The following is a 25,881-nucleotide window of genomic DNA, read 5'->3' as shown; positions in this document are numbered from 1 at the left end:
GTCTACTGCCACTCTCAGCAGCTCACACGTCTAGTGAGCTGGAGGTTTTTCCTTGAAGAGCTGACAACACCAGCAAGACCCGTTGTTCATTTCACTCAGAAGTATCTCAGCATGCATACTTTAAACAGAAGCTTTTTTAGTACCACTTCTGCAGCAGGAACAACTTTTAAATTTTTTTGCTGTACCAACAGCCGTGTGGGGTGTGCTTGAAAGCAGTGGTGTCTGTACAAAAGGAGTGGATGGATATTAATTCTGCCACAGACGTCTGGCCAGAACTTAGTGCTGGTAGCTGACATTCGCCTTTACTATATGCTTTAGAAAGGCTAAGGAGTAAATTAGATGTAGATGATATTATTACCTCATTAATAGATATGATATTTCCACCTTAAAGCCAAGTTGCCACAATGGTAAGCGAAATTGTTCATACTTTGGTGCTGGGGTATTTTTCTGTAGCTGTTAAAATGAGGCCTTACATCTCTGGTGCTGTCAATTTGGTGCCTCCCAGATTTCATTTAATCTCATCAGCTGACTGTTATGGAGATACTAGTCACTAGAAATAAATGAGAAAAAGTCATTTGAGGGGAATTGCATGATTCTGCTTTCACTCTGCTTTGAAACATGTGGCAGTATGAAGGCGCAGACTTGCCACAATTGCAAAGGCACTCTTATTAATCAACAGATGTGGTACTACGATTTTAATTACCCTTCTGTTGGAATTTGGTATCCATAGTTACTTTACAAGAATAACTTAAGATCCTTAGAATTGATAGCAGTTGGAAAGAGGCAGGACGTAGTATATTTATGTGCTCTAGGACCACGTAAATCAATGGAAACAGCTGCAGTGATTCCTGAGAGCTTTGGGTCACTTCCTTCACACTTGCGTGCATAGCTGCTTTCCTCTAGATTGTGCATAAATTGTTCCTGCTGCTGCTTGTGCATATTATTTACAGGACAAAAAGGGAGGGAGAAAAACTATATTTATAAAGTGATTGTAAAGCTACATAAATGAACCTGGAAGCAAAAGTAATGCTTGAGTAACTTGCATTTTATTCCATGTTTCTATTAAATGACTTGATTGCAAGCTGACAGCTCCCTTTCAATCTCCTGTCAAGCCTTCCTCCCCATTCCATTGTTCCTGGAGTAACATGAGAGCTTTGTGTGTCCAAAACACCTGTTGGAAAGCTCTAGTTCCCTCGCAACTTGTTTCTGTGATGTAAAAAGTTCTCTCTAGGATTTCATTCTGACCTGAAAAAGGATTAATGAAGATAGATAGGTTCTTGGCTTGAGTACAAACCTGCTTATATTCTAGCTCCATGACTCCCTTCTAGGCATCCTGAAAGCAAAAGATTATATAATAAAGGTCGCTAATCACAGAGGAATCCAATATCACATTTTATGGGTCTGAATGCTTTTCTAAAATGTGCCTTATTGATAAATACTGAGGTTGAAATCTTGGCCCAGTTAAGTCTGTGATAGTTCTACCACTGGAATGGGGTGAGAGGAGATACAGCTCGCCGTTAAGGTAGGTGATATTGAAGGGCTAGTATACATGCTAACATGAAACCAAGAAGCTGGAATTATTATATTATTATTATTATTTTTCTAATGGTACAGCATATATGAGGGTAGAAGAGATGGATTTTTCTGTTAGGGGCTTGAGGGTTTTTAGGTTAGTTGTGGAGCAAATTTTCTGTGGGAGAACCATAAAAGACACATAACATTTTTTTCTCTTCTTATGAATGATGTGAAAAATTGGATGGTAATAAGATACCAAAGTTAACAAAAATTCAAAAGTTATCAAAGGTGAAAAATTTCAAAGAGGTCTTCACTGAGGAGAGTGTTAACACATGAAATTTAGGTGTAAGTAACGCACAGCGATACACCCTAGAAAAATAATCCTTGGACTCCTTCATGTACATTACTGACTTCTGAGTAAAGTACCAGCATGCAGGTAAGAGAACTGCCATCACTGTGCAGAGCTATATGAAATTTCTGTTCTTTATATAGTGACAGAGGAGAAACAAAAGAGCTTGCTCCTCGTATTTGGTGCAACTTGAAGGGAGAGAGTGGCAAAGGTATCTCTAAACATTTTCATCTCCTGAGGGTGATGATGATCCAGGCTAACTCAATTATGAGTGGGAATAAATGTGAAACTGCTATGAATACGGCACCTAGGAAGGTCTCCAAAGACCTTGTTACTGCCATAGTTTGTTTCTATAGCACTCAGCCTAGTGGTATCTGAGCAAAGACTTATAGAAAAATATGCTAACTACAGGGCCAAAAGACATTAAATACTAACTTGATCCTGATGCAAATTACAGTAGTACAGCTTGTGGAATACCAGCTGTGAAGCAAAAGGCTTCACAGATAGTGGAAGATCGAGGCTGTTTGTCCATATTTAAGCTGATATGTATTAAAGTAATGTCAACATCCAGCACTTATTTTTAAAACCGTGCTCACAAATGGCCTCAGATGCCATTTGTTTTCATTGCAGAAATTTGAGTTGTTCCCTGTAATGACCATTTTTCTTTTTGCACACAATTAACCTTGCTTGGGTTTTCATCTAGGATGAAGCTCTTTGCTTGATCTCAAGATCAAAAAAGGAGTACTATGATTTGCATTGTTAGATGGAAAGGCTCAACAAGATAGGAGATGAAGTTTGCCATGAATATCAGCTCAGGGATTGGAATGAGGAACCATTCATCATTGAATGTAGGGAATGAAATAAAAAAATAAATCTTGATGAATGTTAGACTTGCTTCACTACTTTGAACTATGTACATGGAGAAAAATAGGTCCATAAATATTCAGTGGAAGTAAGCTCAGAATGTGAGCTTTCTTTTCCAGTGGAGCAGGCACAGCTCGACATCCTAGGTGACAGGTAAATAATTAGGCCAAAGGGTTCACTAACATTATTAAGTCAGGGCTCAAAAAGCAGTTTCCAGTGTGTCTTTTTACAACTAGACCTGCTACCCTTGTTGGAATTGAGCATGTTATTGTTAGCTTGCCACCTCTTTAGCCTGTAAGTTTGAGTCTCTGTTGAATGATGGAAGAATAAAAACAACATGACAATATTTGGCTTCTCATACAGTGCTGGTAAACTCCAATGATAATAATCAGCGTAGGTCAGTCTCACTCAGCAGAGCATGAGCTCAGCCCAGACAGATATTGACCACACAGGAAATTTTTTACATGCTTTTGAAAACTGATGATTTTGTCTATTCCAGACCGAGTATTTCTTTCTCTTCTCCACTGCCTCCAGACCTAGAGCCCATCATGGGTCTTTTTGTCCTCACTGTGAAAATTTGACCAAAGATGTTTTCTGGTAGCATAAAGGAGCTAGCAGTACTGGCTCACTGCATTCATTGGCTCTGGACAGATAGAAATGTCATCATTACCATAAAAGTGGGTTTTCAGCAGCAGCTATTCTTGAATTTAGTTGATATGAGAGTTTAAGTTGTCTGCAAAGTCTCTCAAGTGCAAGAATATCATCTTGCCTCCTTCTTTAATCTTGTGAATAATCTCCTAAAATCTTCATTGTAATCATGATAATTGCATATTGATTTGTAAAGCATCCTAATCTTATCATCAGCCTACTGTGCACAAGACCATAAAACACAGGACAGTGCATGCAGCCGGCTCCTATGCTGATGAGTCCAGCAGGTTTTTTGCGTGCTTGATGTATTCTTTAACACATAAATAAAGGTTTGGTTGTGTTTGGGAGGAGGAAAAGTGCTAAGGAATATGTAGCAAATAGGAACTTCCTGGACACTTTGCTGTTAGTTTCTAAGCAATATAACTAACAAATCAGGATTAATTCAGACTTCTTTCCTCAAATTAGTGCAAGATGATACATAAAGATACTTGTTGGACCTCACTTGCACTTTAATTTCCACCTGTGGTACAATCATGAGATTAGTTTTCCAGGAACTGAGCTAAGAAAAGAAATAATCAAATGAAAATAAACTGGATTGGAGAATAACCTCTAGTTACCTTCCGAGAAATAATTTGGGGCCAAATAATTTTTGCTGTTACACCAGTTTTAGGGATGAAACTGATTTCAATACAATTATTTGAGAAGTACAGTTACACAGCCAAAAGGCAAAGAAAGCCATCAGTTTCCCAAACACAAAGAAATAGATTTTTTAAATGAACTCAGTGTTTCCTTTCTGAGTTCTCCACTCATCTCACTGTAAGCTGTGGTTAGTGAATTTTTAAATTCATTTTTAGGTTCGTTCGTGAGGCAGATCCCTTAGAGTATGGATTTAGAAGCCTAGTTGCAGGCTTTTTCTTCAGGACATTCTGACTTTGCTCTCTAATCTACTCTTCGGATATAATAGCAATATTTATTTTCTATTAACAAGCAAGATTAAACAGATTTATTCTAATTAGCAGGTAACTTCACTGTGTTGTGTTTTAAAACAGACGATACTTTGGTGAGAAAATTGGGCTGTACTTTGCCTGGTTAGGCTGGTACACGGGGATGCTCTTCCCAGCTGCCTTCATTGGATTGTTTGTCTTTTTGTATGGAGTCACCACTTTGAACCACTGCCAAGTCAGGTAACGTGGGCACTTTTATAAGGGAAATTACAGCTGTGAGTTCTTATGAATAATTTAAGATATCTTCATATGAATTTTTAATTATTTCACTTTGAACTGTTGAATGAATACTCGGGAAGACCACATTTGATTCTCATAAGGTACTCAGTATTGAGCTTCCCTTGTTTTGTCTTCCTGAGTTGGGATGGGAGGCAACGTTTCTTGCCCAGTGAGCTGGGATGGGATGCAATGTTCCTTGCCCAGCTCCAGTTGCCGATGGTGCTGGCAACACAGCATGAAGTAAGAAAAAAGTAGGGCTCCTTCATTACTGTTGTAACTAGCCAGCAGAAGAGTGGGGAAATTTCATCCTCTTCAAGGCCTTTCCCAAAGATCCACCACAGGCAGGCGTTCTTCAGATGAAGAACTCCTTGGACCTCCTGCTGAGGGCTGCATCTCTTGTTCTTGCACACTTAAGTCACAAGAATAAGTCAAACAATGTTATCTGCAGTCATCCTCACCCTCCTCCTACCAAAGCTCACTTCTGACTCAAGGAGAAACTGGAAATGTTAAGGAGCTGGCCCTGAAAAGCTGTCCTCTGCAGTTATGACTGTAAACTCTGAAGTCTTAGACGGTCAACAAATATTAATTATACACATGCAGTTATCATACAATCATAGAATGGTTTGGGTTGGAAGGAACCTTAAAGATCATTGAGTTTCAACCATGGACAGGGACACCTCCCACTAGATCAGGTTGCTCAAAGCCCTATCCAACCTAGCCTTGAACACTTCCAGAGATGGGACATCCACAACTTCTCTGGGCAACCTGTTCCAGTGCCTCACCATCCTCACAGTAAAGATTTTCTTCATAATGAACATGTAGGCTTCAGTTACAGAACCAATATTGTTCAGTAGGTAACTGAATATTCGTGAAACTTATCAATGCATTTTAAGACTGATTGTTGTGTATCAAACTATTAATTTCTATCTTTTCTGTTTTTCCAGTAAAGAAGTCTGCCAAGCTACAGATATCATTATGTGTCCTATATGTGATAAATACTGTCCCTTCATGAGGTTGTCAGACAGCTGCGTTTATGCCAAGGTACGTTTTAAACTACGCAAATAGAAATGTGTTATGGTTTGAGAAACCCATGGTATTTTATTGTCATTTAGACAATTATTCTATCACCCGACAACCCCTCCCCACCTAGGAAGGGGAATCAGAAAAAAATTAAAGAAAACAAAGCGCTAAAATATAAACAGATGTAATAGAATAACACTAAATAATTAACATTAATAATACTAAAGAACCAATATTGATCCCGATACCAATGTACACAAAATTTTACCAATGTAAAATACTCAGCCCATTCTATCAGCAGGAAGCTGTGCACCACCAGCAGTGGACAGCAAGAGTCAGATACTGCGAGCACTACGGCTTCGGGAGGAAAGGAAGGGCTCAGGGCTCCAGCACCAGGGCAAGAAGTTCTCTGGATCACCTCTATCAAGGAAGAGAGAACTTCACAGAAAACTTTCTAGTTTATGTTGAATGTGATGTTCATGATATGAAATAATCTTATTGGCTAGCTTGGTTCAAGTGCCTAGGTCTCACTCCTCCTCATCACTACACCTGGCAAGGCTCGAAAAGACTGAGACCTTGAAACCCACATAGCCTAGCTGGCTATAAAGTAAATATTTTCACAAATTCAGACACTAGAGTCTTCTAAAAGTGCAGTTTTCCCAAGCATTATAAGAGAAATTAGTCCTGTGTCATTCAAACCAGGACAAAATGCATTCCTGGTAAAAGCATTAATTTTGCCTTTTGAATTTGTCTTTAGTGAGCTTGGGTAGATAAAATCTTCAAAGGACAGATCAAGTTCAGCCAATATTAACATTCATTGTCTTTTACCAGGACTTAGTTTGGATTGTAAAGCACTCAAGTGTAATTTGCACTTAGAGATTCAGCAGCCCAGAGGTCGTGTCCTAGATCATAGAGTAGAATAGAAACATAGAATTGTTTGGGTCAGAAGGGACATTTAAAGGTCATCTAGTCCAACCTCCCCTGCAATGAGCAGGGACATCTTCAACTAGACCAGGTTGCTCAGAGCCCCGTCCAGCCTGACCTTGATGGTTTCCAAGGATGGGGCATCTACCACCTCTCTGGGCCACCTGTGCTAGTGTTTCACCACCCTCATTGCAAAAATTTCTCCTCTGGGCGCACTCCAACAGGTCCATGTTGGATGCATGTGGTACGGTGCCCTTGGCATGTACCTTTACCTTACGATCCATCCTTTGTACGTGGCTCCATAGAATCAATGCTTTGGGTCTGAAGTAATGGTCGCACATGGTGTTGGCAGGGGTCAGGCCCAGGCCAGGCTGCCAAATAGTCCTGTCAATTGACAGGTACATTTCACACGTCAAAGGAAGGATCCTGCTGCACTCATGATCACATTAATTTTATTAGGTGAAAATTGAAAATAAAGCCTTATTATCATAAATTAATCACACTATTGATATATCCCTCAGGTAACCCACCTTTTTGACAATGGAGCTACTGTCTTTTTTGCTGTTTTCATGGCGGTGTGGGGTAAGTTTTTGTTTTGATATTAAATAATTGCACAATCTTCTTCTGAAAGCTTGTAATGCAACATAGGCCTTTGTAATTTCCAGCACATTTTTTTCAGATGCTGAGAAAAACAATATTGGCTTGATTCTTTTCTGTTTCTGCAAAAGGAAGATGGAAGTGGTTGAAATCAGTTTTTTATTTGATAATTTAATTCAAATAAAAACATAAATTCAGTATGTAATGTCTATGTAGATAGTTAGATTCTAGGGTGTTTTGTAATTGTTTTTCAATCTGTTGGCACTGAAACCTTTTCTCTGTTACTGTTCTAGGGCTTCTCTTAACTTAGAGCAGCTCAATTTATTCATTTTAAAATGAATTCATGTATTGTTTTTCCCACCTTTCAGAAAGGCAGTAAAGCATAAATACATGTAAGCTGGTTGTAATTAAAGCAAAACTCTGATGAAATAAATGGCAGATTTAGTTGAATGACAAATTGCTGAGAGTGGTCTAACTGTTGCCATGGAGGCTGAATTTTGCCTATAGGACAGTTGTATTTCCGACTTAACTGTTTTTCCTACTGTGGTCTTGTAGGCAGAATTGAAGACAAAAGAAAACAATAATTTCTGGCAACACAAAGAGTCTTCCAAACATGCCCTGAGCATGCCCAGGCTCTTAGCTACTACCATTCTGAGAGAAGGATCACACCTTTAGAAAATGGCTGAATGAGATGCCTCAAAAATGGCATCCATCTCACAGCTCCAGGTGCTTGAGCTATCCTGATTTAGCCATTGGTCTCCTGTTCTTGTTCACACATCTGCAACTGCTTTGGAAAGGTGTCCAAGTAATTATTATAGTCTCAATTTTAAACTGCAAATCTCTTTACTGAGCCACAAGAGATATCCAGGAGCCAACATCAGAGCCATCAGGACAACATCAATTAGCCCACCAGTCTGTCTCCAAAACTATGTTTTTGTCTTACTTTAATTAAATTAGGTCATATACCAGTCAAACCTATAAATGCCATTACATGTAATATTGACAGTATTAAAATATCACAAATTACATTAGGGAAAAAATCCAGATTGTACAGATTTTCTGTTTCTTCTTGGTATTTCAGCTTTGGTTTAGAGCTACACCAATGCTGAGAATCACCAAAAATTTCTAAGTCTTAAAGATTTTTTTAGATATTTACTCAGCTTTTCCAAACTCTTTCTCTATGTGCTCACTGAAGTTGAGAATTTCCAAGACAGTTTAGAGGCACAGACTTCCATCTCAGCTAGGAAAGTTGGTGGGTTAACGTTGTTGAACATTTATGTCACTGTTCCTAACTGCTGGTGAGCATGTCTTTGGAGTGCAGCTTTTTGCACCAGTGCTTTTGTTCCTCCTTAGCAGTAACACTGCTTTCAGGAAACAGCTATGCTCCAGCATTGGATTTTTCATTTAGCACTGCTCAGAACCAGGGGTGTAGAAAAAGCAGCTTTAATTAAGGTAAACTCTGGTAGCCGTGCCTGGTCCTGTCTCGTGGTTGCTACCTGGGAGAAGGCAGCAAGCTGAGCATGCCTGCCTGCAAAATCTTGTAGGTCCTCTCTCTTTCTGTCCCTAGCTGACAGGAGCTGCACTTCGCTTTGGTAAGCCTTTCCTTCCTCCCACTCCTTCAGCATCACTGTCAGGCTCCGAGACCAAATTGCCTCTGCGGATATCTCTCCACCAGCCTGCTAGGACTGAGAAATGCAGTGCCCGTCCTTGCATCTGCAGCACCTAAGCCCACAGAGGGATAAGAAAAAATATAATAAATGCTGGCCTCTGGACGATTTGGCTAGTGGAGAAGAAACTATAGGACAGCAGCTTTCCCCATCACTTTTGTTGGCTTACACTGAGCTTTGAGGTTGGTGTCAAGAGGGATGCAGAGGCAACAACAGGAAGGAGGTTGAGAGTGTAAGGTAATGGTTTGGGGAGTGGGGAGATCCTATGGCTCCACCCAAACTGTAGTTTCTTAAATAAGACTTTGCTGAGACAACAGTGATGTTTTGGAGGTACTTTCCATACAGTTAGGGGTAAAGCAGCATTAGAACAAGGAAAGCCACACTTTCCAAGGATTTTCTGGTACTGTGTTTATAAGCTGGCTTGTTGCCTGTCTTAAATGGATTTTCAGTCAGCAGTAGGCCTATTGGCAGCTGCAGGCGTTACCATCATCTCAGTATATTGTAGGGGAAGAGAAGAAACAATGATAGCAGTTTGATTGTGGAAATGCTTTTTCTGTCAGCATGAAACAACTGGCAAGTGCATGACAAATTGGCTGTGAAAAGTTCAGCCTTCTAGATGATGCAGTTTGGCAGACAGTAGCATATAAAATAATGATGGCAGTGCTTTTAAAAAAAGAGAATGAAAGCAAAAAAAAAGGCAGCTAGGTTTGTGCTACCTCTTTAGCTTGAGCTTAGCCACTGTCTTATTATCTAAAGTACCTTCTTCACTATCTTTAGATCCATTAGTGAAGTCCCTTCTTGAGGGAGAAACCTCAGCCATTTGCTTGGGGTTTTCAAAACCAGGCGTGGTCAGGTTGAACTTCCTATGAAGAGGTGGTCTGTATAGTGATTTCCTCCTTTAACTCTAAAGACGTCTTTAATTGATGGACAAAGTGGGTTGCTCACTTTTTAAATAGAAATAACATGCTTCTCCAGATGATGAGCAAACTGCTGTGGCCAGGCTTGGGAGAGAAATTACCATTACAAATGTCAGTATGGGCTGCTTGATTTGTGGAGCAGCAATGAGCCTGGCTGTAGGACTCTGAAGCATAGGAACCCATCTTTTATAATGTTTCATTGTGGGATAAGTAGGTCCTATCAAAGTATGGATGGAATTGTCAAGTGCACCAGAGATATTGGAACAGAAACACACTTTTCTTCAAAAAATTTATGGACCCATTTAATATTGTATTTCTGCCCCGTTTAAGCAAAGTTCTATGTAAGAAGTAAAAGTAATTGATACAATAGGTAAAAAATCTGATACTTACTAAGGTATACCCAAAAGACATAAGACTTAAAACAACTTTCATTTTAAACTGATGTAGTGAAGGACGAAAGAGTCTTGCTTCAGTGCACTGAAGGTATTCACTGGTAGTTTGTATAAACTTTTCCGTACTGGAGCTTCTGTTGAAAGGAAAAACCCTCTTGAAAGGACCAAAGCTATACATCTCTGTGGTTTATAGGAAACAGAAAGTCCCCATAAACACTAATACATTTTTTTATTGATGAACAGGTTGTCGTTGATGCTCACTGAGACGTCATCATCTCAGAAGCTGGAAAATAATTTTTCTTTTTGAGAATCTCCAGTCTTGATGATATTTTCCAGATGTTCAAAGCTTTCAAAAAGAGGGGAGCAATAGCATTTTTTGTATTTCTGTGCTAGAGGGAAACACCTATACTTTGCCCTTCATGTATGCCTTGAGATTCATGTCAAGTTTGATGAAAAAGTAGATCCCATTTCTAGGAAAAACTCCTCGCTTTTTACTGCCTGAACTGGATTCTTACCAAAGACAGAAAATGGGAAAAAGTTGTTCATTCTAAATAAATGTTGTCATTTAAAGTGCAGAAAAAAAGTCATTCTCAGAAAAAAACCCAGGTAAATTTGATAATCAGTTGACTCCCATCATGTTGCTGTAAAGCGCCAGAAGGAATTGTAGCTTTTGCTTTTCCAATTGAAGTACTGGGGAAAGCTAGCGCAAAGATGTCACTGTCTAGATGTTTCCTGAAGCTCAATAGCAAAGTTCTGTAGCTGTCCAACAGGAGAGTCCAGCTACTTACCATTTCTGATGCTTTGCTGGAAACAGGGTGGGCTGATGGCAGTTTCTCTGTCTCTCCATATCTTTGGGGGACTAAAGGACTCAAGAAAAGTCCTTTTTGAAATTTCTTCTTGTCTGCCTAGGAGCATGTTTCCTTTGATAAAGGAAGTAGCTTTAGAACACTTGCTAAAAGGCAAAGTTGGGAGGGGAAAAAATGAAGATTTAACACTTTTTTTCAAGCAATAAGAAATGCCAAAATGAAACAATTTTTCTAAATATATCAGTCTAATCAAAGATATTACTTTCCTAGAAACTTTGCCTCTAGCATAAAACATTCACATTGATCTGCTCTCTGAGGAAACAGAACTTAAGGAGGTCTTTCAGCATTTTTCTTGGAATATAGGATATATTCCAGAAGTCAGGATGGATATATGAAATGCTGTTCTGAAATACAACAGGGACAGGATTTCTGAGAGAAGGTCAGGACTAAGCTATTTGCTGCAAGAGGCCATTTGCATCACTAGATAGCATCACAACTTGTTTCAAAAACATCTGAGGAAACGGTGTTAAGACAGCTGTTTGTACAAGTGGATGTTGAGGACTGAGCTGCAAGGTTGAGCTCTGAAGCAGGGCAAGCATAGCATAGAAAAAGCTAGCAAAAGACCTGGGAGTTAAGGTCAATGAGAAATTCCAAATTCCAAGCAGGATTTTTGGAGAATTCTCAGCATCTGGTTTAAACATACCAACTGGAAAATGGGAAAACGATAAGTACAACTGTGTCCTGTTGAGCTGCCAAAGTAAGAAGAGTGCTGAAGTGTGAAGTATTAGCGATTACTTGACTCGAAAAGCAGCAGAGAAATTTCAAAATGCAGTACTGTTTAGAAGACCTCAGTAGTACAGTGAATCAATCAAAGATGGTTATTTATAGCATGTTTTAAAATACTAGCAAGGGAAAAGTGCATACTGACCTCAATAGAGGGATAAAAGTGTAGCACAGTAAAAGCTAAAAGAGCACTGTGCAGATCATCCTATTTGCTATTTAATGATTTGAAAATAGCTTTCTAAAGAAGGTTCAGGAACTGCACACGCTTACTCTGACAGGTGCTAAATATACTAAATATAATATGTATAGATTCCTCACTCCAGGTGTGTGAAAAACAAGAAAGAAAGGAAGTACGGCTCAGCACCGACGTATCTGAGAGGTTCATGCCTGTGGACTCATACGCCCACTTGAGTCCTGCTTCCAGCTGCTTTTTGGAATGGAAACAGAGTGCTAGCAATCAATCAGGCTTGTTTCTCCCAGGTCTCCAAAAAGTGCAGGGCTACTTGTTTCTCTTGTACAAATTAATTCAATATGAGCTGATAGGAGAGAAGCAGCTCCACCAGAAGACAAGTCAAGGAATGAACAATGTGGTGGTTCAGCAGCAGCGGAGCCTCATTAGCACTTACTAGTTTTGCTGATCCCAACCAATCATACTGCAACTATTAAAAAAGTCATAGGCACATTAGGCTCAGGAGATTGAATTGACTTTCTTTATTAGATTAAATCAAAGCAGCTGATTACCTGGTGTATCATAACTCCAGCTTTCAGAAAAAGGTTGATGTGATACATGAAAATGCCTTCAAACCAAATAGCTGCCTCCTTAAACATGCTTTTAATATCTTACCTTATCTGCTCACAGTGTTAATTTTCTAAGCATATCTTAGCTGCATTGGCTAATACATTAAAATATAATACCTCTTACTGGCTAAAAATTCACTTTCACTAAACTTACACCAGTGCTTAGTATCATCTCACGTCATTATCAATATGCTGCAGTAGGGCAGATAGTCCATTAAGGAGATCCTTTTACGACTGGATGTGGAACATATTGCCAGGCTATTGTGACACTGTTACAGCTGATACTGTGCAAGCTCATGAACAGAGAGGTTTATGTTCTCTGTGGTTATCAGTCTGATGCTTTTCAGTGAGCAATAAACAGAAGAGCCAAACCTCACAGTGGAAGAGGAAGCCTTTCCATTGATTTGTGTTAGCTTTAGGCAGCTTCTACATTCTTTTGACCAAAAAAAAATTAGAAAACCTGTAACCATAAACAGGCTCAGTATTAATCTCCGGAACATGAACATATGATTTTATGACTGAGCGCTTCCTTGATTGTTCTTTCCATCACAAAATGCAAGCACAGTCATGTATAGCATAGTCATGTGTCACATATTATACTGTCTGGAACTCTGTCAATAAGGGCTGTACAGCACAGAATGTTTAATTGTCAGCTGTTAATGCCACACCACATGTACACACTCATGTAGTGTAAAAGAAATTCTCTGCACTAGGATGGTGTAAGACAAAAGTTCCCATTTCCTCAGTAGTACTCTACAGATTTGCCCACGCACTGTAATGTACTTCCTTTGGGTTCTGGTTTCTGTGTGTTGTAAATGGTCTTCAAAGAAGGAAAGTTACTGTTTTATCTACAATGGCCCCAAGAAACCTTTAGCTTCATCAGAAATCTACTATATCTAGTAATGATGACTCACGGGAACAATTTTATTCTTTGAGAGTCCTCTCTTGGTTGGTTAGAAATTAAACTTTCTCATTTAGCACTAAATGAAATCTCTAAAGCCTCAATCATACTTGAAATAGGCAAAGTAATCCTTAGAAAGCAATGCGTTTTGAAAGCAGTTTTGATCATCAGCATGATTTGCTGTTCAAAGGAACCCATTTATGCAAAGAAATTAAAATAATGTAGCAGCTTCATTCAACAGTTCTGTGATAGTCGTTAATGCTTTCTTGACTTAAAAACAATTTTGTATTTTTTTCTATTTGCTATAGCAACTGTTTTTCTGGAGTTTTGGAAAAGGCGGCGAGCAGTAATCGCTTATGACTGGGACTTGATAGACTGGGAAGAAGAGGAGGTTTGTATAAAAAAATGTATTCCTTAATCTTTAATACACAAAGATTTGTTTAAAATGTAAGCATGTTTTTGTGTTGGATTTATTTTCAATTCATTCTTCAAATCTTCATAAACTAGGAAATTAGCATTTTTCTCCTCAGAAGTTTCCTCTGGAATGTGAAGAAACTTTCCACAGGCCAAACTGTCCTCTCTTTTTACACCTTTGTAAATTCAAATTAATTTCAACATATCAGTGGCTGTCATTGTGGGAGACTTCAGGGAAAAAATGCACTTTGGGGGAAGCTAACAAATTTTGCTTTGGCATCCAAGGAAATTCTTGGCACCCCAGAGTACCATGAATTTTGGCAAATGGGCTTTAATCTATTCTTTTAGATAGCCACTAAGAATATTGATGGAGACAAAGCTTTGTGAGGCTTGTACCAGCTTCTGAATGTTCAGGTGCTGGTTACCTAAGTATACAGTGCTGCAGAAAGACTGGGGGAGATGAATCAACTAAAAGGACTTAATTCATCCTCTGTTGTAGAGGAAATCTCCTTAGAGAGGAAACTAAGCAGTGAAAAATAGCCTTAACCTTCTTCTGTGGTGGTTACCAAAAAGAAGCATCATGCTCTTGGGACTGAGAGCTGAGGTCTAAGTGGAACTAGAAGGTTTTATTATGCAGGAGAAAAACAAGATTCAGTGGGTATGGCAGAAAAAGTGCTGTTCAAGTGGGATTTGAATGTACAGGTGTCCACAGAGTCTGTTGTCCTTCCTCTCCAGAGACTATCCTGAAGCTGTTGGAGGGACTGTAAGAGCCTGCTGTGGTGGTCTCAAAGCAGTTGAACTTCTATATTGCTGCCTCTGTGGAAGAATTTCTTTTTCATTAGTCTTGCCAGCAAAGAAACAGACTTCTGAGTTATGGGAGTTTTGTCTGTATGAGGCAATGTAGTTCAATGAGGCCATGAAATAGTACAGTTGTTCAATTGCTGGTAGGATATCTTTTTTTTAATGCTTAATGACTAAGAAAATAATCCAAGAACATAAGATGAAATAACTTACACATCTGGAAATTGGTTTCTTTATAGCAACAGGAACATCATTATTTGTGCACATATGCTGTCAAGCCTTGGTGATACTTGAGGACTTTTTTCATCTATGTAGAAAACACTCTAGTACTGATTTAACTCTCCTGAGATTAACAGCCTGCTCTTGCCAATGCTGACAAGTCACAGAGAGACCACACTGAGATAGTTCTGCCTGAGGTTCAGACATTGATCAGGATTGAACTGCAGTGATCTTGTCATTTCATGGCTAATTGGAAAAAAGCCACTGCTGCTGACACCTAAGGTAGAAGACAGATGTACCAAAATGCAATTTCCAAGTCAGGATTACAGGTCATCTAAGAAAATACACAAGCAAATACAGTATGAGGCCCTTTTTATATTTTTCCCAGGAAGCCTGGTCTTGCAGATGCTTATAATTTGGGATGCTATTTATCTGCACCTTTTACCATTTAACTTTCCTGGATCTGGGATTTATGCTGATTTATAAACCCATCCACCTGAATTTTTTAATTTTTTATGATCAGTTAATTTACAAATATTGAATATCCTGTTAAAGAAGTTGTCCTTAACAGATGCTTTGCTTTTTGCTTTCTTTTTTTTTTGCACACACACACACACACACCCCTGTAATAAAACTAAGTGATTTCTGGCTGTTGTGGTAATGCTTGGAAGAGTCTTTTGCTCAGGTGTGAGCACAAAAGCTCCAAACCATTCAGGATCGATCCCCATTCTGTTTCTTTCTCTTCTTCATGCACATGCCCACAACTCTGCTTGCAACGTTGCTGCTACTACTGAAAGTGCATATCCTCTTGCAGAGCCTGGAGGACAGTTTTCCCATGGAAGATTTGCTCTCTTCCTAAGCTCTTCTTGAAGGGCATTATTAGGTCTATGCAACTAAACCTTTAGCTGGAATAAACACTGAAAAGACAGAAGAGAGAAGAGTTGCTAGATTTTTCCTCTTCCAGTCAGAAAGCATGTAAGAGCTTCTGGTAGTTGAAACTATCCTCATAGAAATGTGTTGTGTTTATTTTATGATGTCTACCAAATAACATTGTTTTTTCATAAGAGATGATTATGTTCCACTGGCAGATTATTTCAGTTTGGCCTGCAGGATAACATATGCATGATTGTAATTTTCAGCGGATACCTGCTCCCTGCTGATGGTCAGCTGGTCTTTTATTCTCACACCAGGCTTTTTCCAGTGAGCTCTGTCAACAAGACCTTAGTCAGGTGCCCTGGGGCAGTTGTGAGTATACCTGCTCCAGAGCATCTTCTCCCAGTTCTAGAGGGAGTGTTATAAGTCTCTACAGCAGGAGGTAGCAGCCTTTTCAGAAACTGTGCCATATAGTACCTTTCTCTTTCAAATTAGAGATTAAAGATGCCAATTGTAATTCAACTGGCTGCTTCTCAAAGATTTATGTGACCAGTCATCAGAACATCAGTATCTCATTGGCATTTGAGGCATCAATTCCTCCTTTGTTCAGCGTTCAGTGGGATCCCAAGGGTGGGAGCTGATTGTCTCCCAGAGGTGTCTTCTCTGAAGATGCTACAGCTGCCAGTGCCCATACTTACTGCACAACTCAGACACGTCCTTGCTTTGAGGTCAGCTCTATGGATCACTGCCTCCTCTTCTTGAGTATCGAATGCTTCACTTTTTCATTGGCACTGGGGTCTTTGCAGGACTTTGTCCCTGAGACAGTCACAGCTATGGAAGCAAGTGTCCCAGGTGAAAAAGTGTTGAGATCATTTTCCTGTTCTGTGGTTCACAGTCCACCCCTTACTTACCATTGCCTTCAGCTGAAAGCAGGATGACCTGCAAACCACCGGCTTTGTAAGGAGACTTACTTCTGGGAGTGCTATCGTTGTCCCAATGATCAGGATTCTGGTTTTCAGTCTTTTACAAATCGCTTTTCTACATCTGGGATATAGAGGACCAGGAAGGATAGGGCTCCTGCAAGAATTCGCCTGTTGAAGGACTCGGAAACCTCCTGAAAGAAAAGGATATATTTCACAAATAAATTTAGAGTAGCTCTTTTAGCGCAGAAAGATCTGGCCTGAGGCAGTGCACATTAATCCACATTTGATACTCCAGAAATCAGTGTGGTTTCTCCTGTGAGTAAAGAATTGGAATGATCCATGTTTGACAAGAGAAGGAAGGAGAACAGTATGTTTTATGTAGATTGAAAAAAAGACACATCCTGTGGAGTTTGATCATGAAGCTATACACGTCAGTGTGATGCCCGTGAGAATTTTGTCTCCATAAGGTGAAAATTTTACTCCTAAAAATACTACTTTCTAATAAAATCACTGCTAATTAAATTTGCTCTCTATATTCCATTCAGTTATCACTGGATAAAATCACCCAACTTCCTTTGTTAGCTATTTCAAATAAATCAATTAAAGAGTTCTAATTACCATTTTAAGTCACAAGCTTTTGTTAGTGAAGATTGGTATTTTTATTAACATTTTCTGCCATGTCTAGCTTTCGCTTGCTTTAATTTTCGTTGTCAAATTGAACAATAAGATTTTGTTACAGAGGGCAATGTATTAATTCCTACCAACAATAGATTGGAAAAAAAAGAAACATTTATAAGGCTTCCTGTCACTTTGCTATCACTTTTCTGTTCTAAATGAAGAGATGAAGAAATGAAACAATGAAGAGTGATGGGAAGGAGAATTCATTTTGTTCAGATATGCAACTTTGTGAATTCCTCACCACTTTATCTTCTCACCCACGGAAGGCATGCCCCAGCCCCTGCAGTGTCCAGGTGCCCCAGGCTGGGGACATGGGCTGCATGTGTTCTTGGTCTTTCAACCCTCCATATCTGAATTTCCTTTTCTTGTAAATGAGGTGCAAGGTTGGACACATGGAGAGTACCTGGGTCTTGGCTGAGTGTGCGACAAGAAAACAACTGCTCAGAGTTCCTGGCAGTCCCAGATGAAATATGGCTTCTGTAGCTATATACAGTGTACTTTTTTTGTCTTCAGTGTCACTTCCTTTATACCATTAACCTCAGCCAGATACAGCACTGTTCAATTCCTGCCCCAAGCTGCACTCAGCATTGCTGAGTGTCATTAAACAGGTACTGAAGGTTCATGCCATAGTTTCAATTTTGTGTGGAGATATGTATGTAAAAATAGCATTTGCATTATCTGAATTGATGGGAGATTGTAGGAGACACTTAGATTCACTGATGGGTGGATATGATAAGGAATTCCCTATAGTGCAGATTGTAAAAGATAACCAAACCTTGGCTTAGAGGAAGCTGCAGAGAAGAAAGGGTTTCTTGTATATGACTCAGCAAGTCAGCTGGCAGAGCCTTTGCACAATCTACAGGGTGCAATTCTCAAGTGCCCTGCTTCAACACCGTCACACTGTCCTTTTGCATGTCCCTGGGCACACAGGAATACTACTTGCATTGTTTCTTTTGCTCAGTTATGGTCTCCTCAGCAGCCTTCAGCCCTGATATGGCAGGAACAGCTTGAGCAAGGTAGAATAAGAGCAAGGTGTTACCCTGCCTCCACAGAAACACGCTTAGCCTTTGCAGCTGAGCATACATGCCCCTTAACTTTTTTTTAATACCATGTTACCAGGTTGCTGCTTGAATTTGGAAATTAACTGTATGGAGAAAGTGCCTTCAATATTTGAGAGAATGAGAATGAGACATGAATTTATTTATTTTTTTCCCCAGGGAAATTTTATAAAAAGGATGTAGAATTTTAAAATATCTTATTTTTATTCATATTCTAAAGAATTGTATGAGCAATTAACATTCACCTCTTTCAATGCAGTCATTTTAGGTCTGGTCATTTACAACTTTCAGTCAGTCAAAGTTCAATTAAATGCAGTTGAAGGACTGGAAGTGACTGAAATTGGTCAGCTGGGATCTTGGCTGTTACAAAGAAATGCACAACAAAGGCTTGGTGGGAAATCGGCAAAGACAGTCCATAGCTGCCTTTGTGCTCCCTTGTAGCCAGCTATACTGTGGGCCAGTTCTCCAGCATTCATCAGAGCAGTGTAAAACTTCATCTAATGTTAATGGACTGCCAGCAGCTGTGAGAGTCCGGCTTCGCAGCCTGGTGCTTTCTTTTTTGTCTAACAGCATCCCTGATGTCAGACCTGTCAGACAGGACACATGGCTGTTAGTGAACCTCCTAGATGGCAGGGCAGTGGGGTACCTGTACTGCAGCTGAAAACCATGACGTCTTACTTGAACTGAGAGTGAACCCTGTCTTCTGACAAGGCTGTAAACAGATGTCACCAAGCCTCGTCCTAAGAAATCCCCAGGTTTCATTTCAGAACAGTTCTTACAACAAAGCAGGACTTGACATTGCTGCTGCTGAAAGCCGTTCCTTCCAATAATGTTGTGCAAGTTAGGAAGGAATTGAGCAATATTAGATGGCACAGGTCCTTCTTCAAATGGTGAGAAACTTTTGCTGATAACACAAAGGTAACCAATTACCTAGCAAACAGCAATTGGCTTTGGAAAAAGGAGCCGTTGGGTTTTTTCCTTTTCCTTTTCTTGTAAAATTCCAGTATCAATAGGATAATACCAGGCTGGAAAACTCCATGGTACCAACCTTAAAACGATTTGGCTTACAGCCACATAGTTTGAAAAACTACTGTTTAGATGAGTAGCTAATTGGGGAGTTTACTAAATACTTCCAGTACAGTTTTATGGGTATGGTGATTTATTCTAGGTCTCATGAAGGAGACCTGATTTCCCAGCTCAGCTTTTATAGTAGCTGTGCCAGCTGCTTAATTCAAAGATGTAATTCCCAGTAACACTGATCTGATAAATGCTCTGAAATTTCCTACAGAATCTTTCCTATCTGTGTTGATGTGAACATTTTCTGTCTGTTCTTTAGGAGGAAATACGTCCGCAGTTTGAAGCCAAGTACTCCAAGAAAGAACGAATGAACCCCATATCTGGGAAGCCAGAGCCTTATCAAGCATTTGCAGACAAATGCAGCAGGCTCATTGTTTCTGCATCTGGAATATTTTTTATGGTTTGAGAACTTTTATTTATTTACCACTTGAAAAAGTACAAAATAACATTATCTTTGCTGAGAGAGTATGGGGATATTGGATATGATTGCTTGAAAATGAAATAAGCTCTGGCATGTTTACTGCAGGCTGAAAATCTGCACACAGAAAATCGTTTGAGCTTCTGTAAACTCCTGCACTAGTTCACTCTTCACTGAGTCTCACACTTGGTTAAGTCTTTCCTTCGATATCCAGATTCAGCAGTACTATTAAAGCTATACACATAAGGCTATATGTAGGTATACACATGCCAGAAAAGTGATGCTATCACATTTAGGCACCAGCTTCAGCTGTCTGAATTAATTCCCTGATTTCTTTGCCCTCCCTGTGTAGACAGTGCAGAGTGACGGGGAGAGATGCCGTGAAAGAGGCAGTTCTTCTTTGTAGACTCTACAGAGAACCTAAGGTGCCTAGAGTGCTTAATGATGTTAGTATCTCTAGTTTTTCAGTGTATTGCCAAGGTAAGGAAAGAGGCTTCATATTCCTAGTGCAATTGAAATGGAGAAACCGATGTTTCTCGTCCAAAATGAGGCATCTCTCCATCTTCCAAAGTGCAAAACTAAATGCAGCAGCGAAATCTCCCCTAACAGAGCGCTGCACGCATTTCTGCTGAGATGCCTCCATCCTCTAACTTATCTGAATCTGCTGTTTGCTGCTATTCACATGACAACAGCAGTGGTAGGACTGGTCTTGAAAATACAGTTTGCATCAACTCAGACCCACATGGAATTTACTAGGGCTTTTCTAGGAGGGTAGAAAGTGATACATGTGTGTAACTTGGGGAGCTGTGGAGAGGCAGGTAGGTGAGCTAGCCCAGCAACTTTGTGCTTGAATGTGCTTGAATGAGATAGGAGGGAGCAGGGCAGAGGCCTTATAAGAAGCTGATGGCTTCAAAATTGTTTGAGGCAGTCTTGGACAAGAAAGGCAAGAATATTATTGAGTTGAACTGTGCTCTGGTATGTTAGATGGATGGACAAAGATGCACAGAGAAACACTGGACACGAGGAGCCAACATACTGTCTGACTCAGCCCTTGAAGATACTTGTATCTGCTCAGGACTGCAGTCTCTTCTCAGAATTGATTCTACACCTGCAACATTTTGCATGTTTTCCCTACGTCTTTATGTTGAAGGGGGACAGCTGTCACTCCCTACCCCTTGCAAAGGCAGTCATTGATCTTCTTAGCCTAGTGATAGATCTTGCTCAAAGTGCCAGGGAGAGTAGCCTTGCTCTGAACTGTGTGCACCACAAATTGTCCCCATAACAGTCCTTGAAACAGGACAAGGATTATTTTCACTGAAGATATTTTGTATCACTGGTATAGCATAGGCTTCCAGTGAGTTAGAAAAAATGCTGAATTTCTCCCCATTTACGTAAAATATTCCTTAAAAATTACGGCTTTAAGCACAGGAGATATATCCTTACCAAAACTTCAAGTTAGAGCAGTTTTCAAAATTTTACATCATTGACACTCACGGTGCAGTTACTAATACAGCTTCAATCAGGTTAGTGATTTCCTGTTAAGAAGGGAAAGCTCAACAGGTTCTTCACCTCAACACTATGCAGGGAATCCAGAGACAGTCCTTCACATTCGCACACACTTTTCTTTTTCTTCTGCACTGGGATTATGTCAATCAATTTTGTAACTAATGAAATATGAAAACAGCTTGATTAGCAGTCAGTGTTTTAAAAATCATTTTTCCCATTCAATTAGCTCAGATATACTTCAATTTTTATAGGTTTACGTTGTCTATGCATAACTTTGGAATACACCTATCTTTTGCAAATAATCATGTGTCTACTACTGAAGAAACTCTCTCTCCTTATCTAATAAAGTAGCTAATGGGTACTGTGTCAGAGTTTCTATAAGATGAGTCACCCATACTAATTCCCAACTGTTTGTCCTTTAGGTGGCTTGCTAAACTGTGGCATAAATTGGTCACAATGGAAAACAGTTGTCATTTAGTGCTCAACTGTTGTATATGGAACACCAAGTCATTCAGCAGCCTGGCTCAGCTGTGTGGCTTTCACATTTTAACTGTCACATTTGCTGAAAGTCTCATCAGAGAAGAAATTACAAGGGCAATTGAATTTGTTACCTTCCCTAGATAGAATCGTTCCAGAACTGTAGAAAGAAACAGCTTGCTAGGGTAGCTTTCCAGGGTTGATGCTGAGGCAGTGTTTACAAATGGAGACATTTTTCCTGTAAATGTAAAGTCCATCAAAGCACAAAATGCATCTCAAATATGGCACCATCAAGTTGGGACATCAGCTTGAGGCTAGCCTTTGCACATTGCAGAACATACATGTAAGGAAATTTTCTAATTCTGAGAGCTGGCAACACTGTTTCCCACATTAATGCTATTTTGAAGAAAATGTTTAAAACCAAAATTTATTTTTATATGATTTCAAAGATACTTTGCATTATGGAAAATAAAAAGGATTTCACAGTAAGAAGAATATTCATGTTGAAACCTTTATCTGGAATTAAAATGGATGTATTTTTCAAGTCTTTAATTGTTTTAGTTTTCAGAGTTTCAGGGAGAAGTTAAACTCCTGTTCTATTGAAAGTTTTCAGGTTCTTCTCTCTGATTTTTTCTTCCTTTAGATCTGTGTGGTGATTGCTGCTGTTTTTGGCATTGTTATTTACCGTGTTGTGACTGTCAGCACTTTTGCTGCCTTTAAGTGGGCTTTAATCAGGAATAACTCTCAGGTTGCAACTACAGGGACTGCAGTGTGCATCAACTTTTGCATCATCATGCTACTGAATGTGGTGAGTAAAACCAACATATCCAAAGTTATACCTGAGCCATCAGAACAGTAGGTATCTCGGTCTGCAGACCGCCGAATGCTTTTGGTTCCTCGTTCAGCAGGAATGGAGCATCTTGTTAAGCCAGACATGGCATTATTGTTCATGGACATCATTCACTATTTATGTAAAGTACAATAGCAAACCCAAAACACTACGTAAAACGTGTTTGAATGTTCTAAAAAACATTTTAAGGAGACATGTCCATACTCCCGTTTTATCCTCTGCCTCTTTTTTTTCCTTTCATATATTTCCAGGTTTCAGTCCATTAATATTCTTCTTTTTAATTAGCGTTTTAATATTATTTTTTAAATACAGTGGCCAGTCTTAATTCTTATTTATACTAGTTTAAGTAATTCCAGCTTCAGTTTTCACAGTAGTTTACTGGTGAGGATATGCAAATACAGACACAATGTCTATATGCAGGAGAACTCCCTTGGGCTGAAAACTTCACAAGGCTTAAGCAGACATGACTTATTCCATGAGCTGCTGATGGCCTTTGCCAGGGTACTCAAGAGACATGGTCAGGGTGCATTGTAGAGGTCTAGCTGGCTGAGGTCAGGTTATTGTTGTGAATTGGTTTGGAACCAGACTTGGGACAAAGACAAAAATTGAATTTCTATGTAGTAACGGCCCCAGTAAGACAGTGTAGCATAGATTAGATGGGAAATTCCATCGAGATGCAGGTACTTCTGCTCTGATATATAGGTATATATACACAAATATATATATGTGTATATATATAATATACAGGTATATTGCTGTGATAGCAATATATTTTCTATTAGTTGCTCTTGGCAAGAGGTGTATGGCCTTTTACTATCAGGCTTTTGTCAACTGACATTATAAGAATGCATCTCTAGGATGAACCTACAAATCATCCAGGTTCTGGAGCCAGGGCGGAGTATCTCTGCCCGCTCAGTAGCTAGTGTCTTCTGCAAAAAACATATTAGGCTTTGCTCCAGGAGATATGCTGACTTAACTCCTAGGGGAAGTATAAGATGGTATTTCAGGCCTGTACATTTCCAAGTGCTAGCTCAGAGACTACTTTCTTTGCTGTGCAATACCCAAGCATTTCCATCATCTAAAAATTAATTTTAACAGCTCCTCATTTATATAGCAGGATATTTCAAGAGGCTTTGCTGCAGGACTTCACTTCTCCCTTTGGCATAGGCAAGACTGCATAGGTGACTAGGACAGTCTATCACGAACTGTTGACTTTCCTATGTTTTTCCTAAGGTGGGACTATAGGCTCAGAAAGGGCAGAAAGAAGATGTGGAAGATGTTATTCTCTCTGAATTTGTACCAAGAGCTCTCTTCTTTTCTGTTATTTTTGATTTATTGTGTGTTGTCTGCAGCTTTTGGGGGTTTTCTTTAATACACCTAGAGCACACAATAAGCACAGAAGAAATAAAAAGAAAACTATATATATCTATGTCAGTACAACATCCATTTCCAAGCTCTCAGTATAAGTCATTGTATATGCAGTGAAGCGGGAACAAAGAAATACTGCACAAACAAAATTATTTAGTTCTCAGAGTTTTACAGCTTAGAGAAATTTTTAAAATAATGGAAGATGGCTTGAAGGTGCCTTTTGAGAAACTTTGTTTTGTTTCCTAAAATACATCAAATAAATAGAGCACTGCAAAGACGGATTTCTTAAGCCTTATACTCATTACCATGCAATAAACACCACAGCCTTAGATCTGGATATAACTCATGGAAACAAAAGATCCCCAAAATATGAAACTGCATGAGCTTTTCAAAAGAAGCATTTAAGAACATAATCCCTCACTTCCCATGATGGATTAATGTAGTTTACTGAAGGACAGTAGTGGGATTTCTTTTGAAAATAATAAAAAAAAAAAAATTCCCCAGGAGCAATTCAGGTAGTTGAATCCTCTACAAACTGTGACTCAAGAAAAGTAGCCGGAGAGCAAGCAAAGCTACAATAATAAAACCACAATGGACCAACACGTTTATAACAGTAGGGGGGAATTCACTGCTAGGAAGTCTGGAAAACCACCAGTGATTCTGATGTGAGTTGACAACCTTTCTAAGCATCAGGGGAGAGGTCTAGACCACAAGTAACTTCCAGACTGGATGCTCTGAGACCTAGGTACATACGCTGACACATCCATCCTGACAAAATGAAATGACCTTCAAGCATAATGTTTGCCAGATAACCCTGCAGCCTGGAACAATCATTAGCTTTATGTAGGTTAATAAAAACTGTTAATTCCAGTGATATCACGAATAGAAAATATGAAAACAGAACAGATCATGATCCTAAACAAAGCCCCTTGGAACTGGTAGTAATAAACTGCAGTAGCAGATAATTAGATCCAGACATTGTTAACAGAATCTCTAAAACAGTCTTACTGTTCCAGAAGGAATAGCAACAAAATACAGTTTGATACCCCCTTCTTCAGAGCAATGTACATATATAAAATAGCACACTCCCTGCTGGGATCAGGGTATAAACGACCAAACAATTAGCACTTTTACAGTTGCCCTTAAGAGATGCTTTTAAACCTAGAAGAAACCACCTTTTCCATTACTTGAAACAAAACTGTTCACTCCAAAGGCAGCAAAAAGCTATTCTAAGCAAGAATTGGTTGTTAACACAGATGAGATAATTCAGGATGGCTTCAGTTCTTAAGCAGACAATGTGATCTGTAAATTGTACATAACTCAATTTAAGCAAGAGTTTATAAGGATAACTGCAAATGAAAAGAAACACTGCTGATATGCACTTTAGGAATAAGTAAGTACTTGAGCCTGAAGTATGAGGAGCCTGAAGTATGAAGAGCTTTGTATCCCTGTAGGCATCAGTGAGAATTAAGGACATTTAGCATTGTTTAGGAACAGGCTCCAGAATAATTTAAAGCAAATGGAAGTCATTGTATTAATTTACACTAATACGGATGTTGGTGGTGATGTACTTTATAGGTTCAAAACCTCTTTGTAAATACTAATTGTGAAAACCCTCCAAGTTAATCTTTGTAAACTTTTTGAAGTTAGCAGTCTCCTGGGAAGTTTGAGAACATGGTATACGCTAAGTGCAGAAAGTACCATTTAGGATGTAGAACAATGTCACTGACTCATAGTAAGAAATGGGTCTGGTGGTGGGGATTACTAAAGACTTTCTCTGAAGTGACCCTGTCTCTCCAGTGTCTTTCAGCACCA

At 39.3% G+C, this 25,881-nt stretch overlaps 1 protein-coding gene across 1 annotated transcript in view; it reads left to right on the top strand.

Annotated features, from left to right (window-relative positions):
- ANO4 (anoctamin 4) overlaps positions 1 to 25,881 on the top strand; it is a 228,143-nt gene that overhangs the window by 179,031 nt on the left and 23,231 nt on the right. Inside the window, 6 exon segments of the mRNA XM_074165392.1 lie at positions 4,426 to 4,560; positions 5,544 to 5,640; positions 7,065 to 7,125; positions 13,713 to 13,795; positions 19,707 to 19,847; positions 22,492 to 22,656. Coding sequence (XP_074021493.1) covers positions 4,426 to 4,560; positions 5,544 to 5,640; positions 7,065 to 7,125; positions 13,713 to 13,795; positions 19,707 to 19,847; positions 22,492 to 22,656 — 682 coding nt within the window.

This window comes from Numenius arquata, chromosome 2 (genome assembly GCF_964106895.1).
Source record: "Numenius arquata chromosome 2, bNumArq3.hap1.1, whole genome shotgun sequence".
NCBI lineage: Eukaryota > Metazoa > Chordata > Aves > Charadriiformes > Scolopacidae > Numenius > Numenius arquata.
The sequence above is the reverse complement of the archived record's forward strand: the minus strand, read 5'-3'. Positions and strand labels throughout refer to the sequence as shown.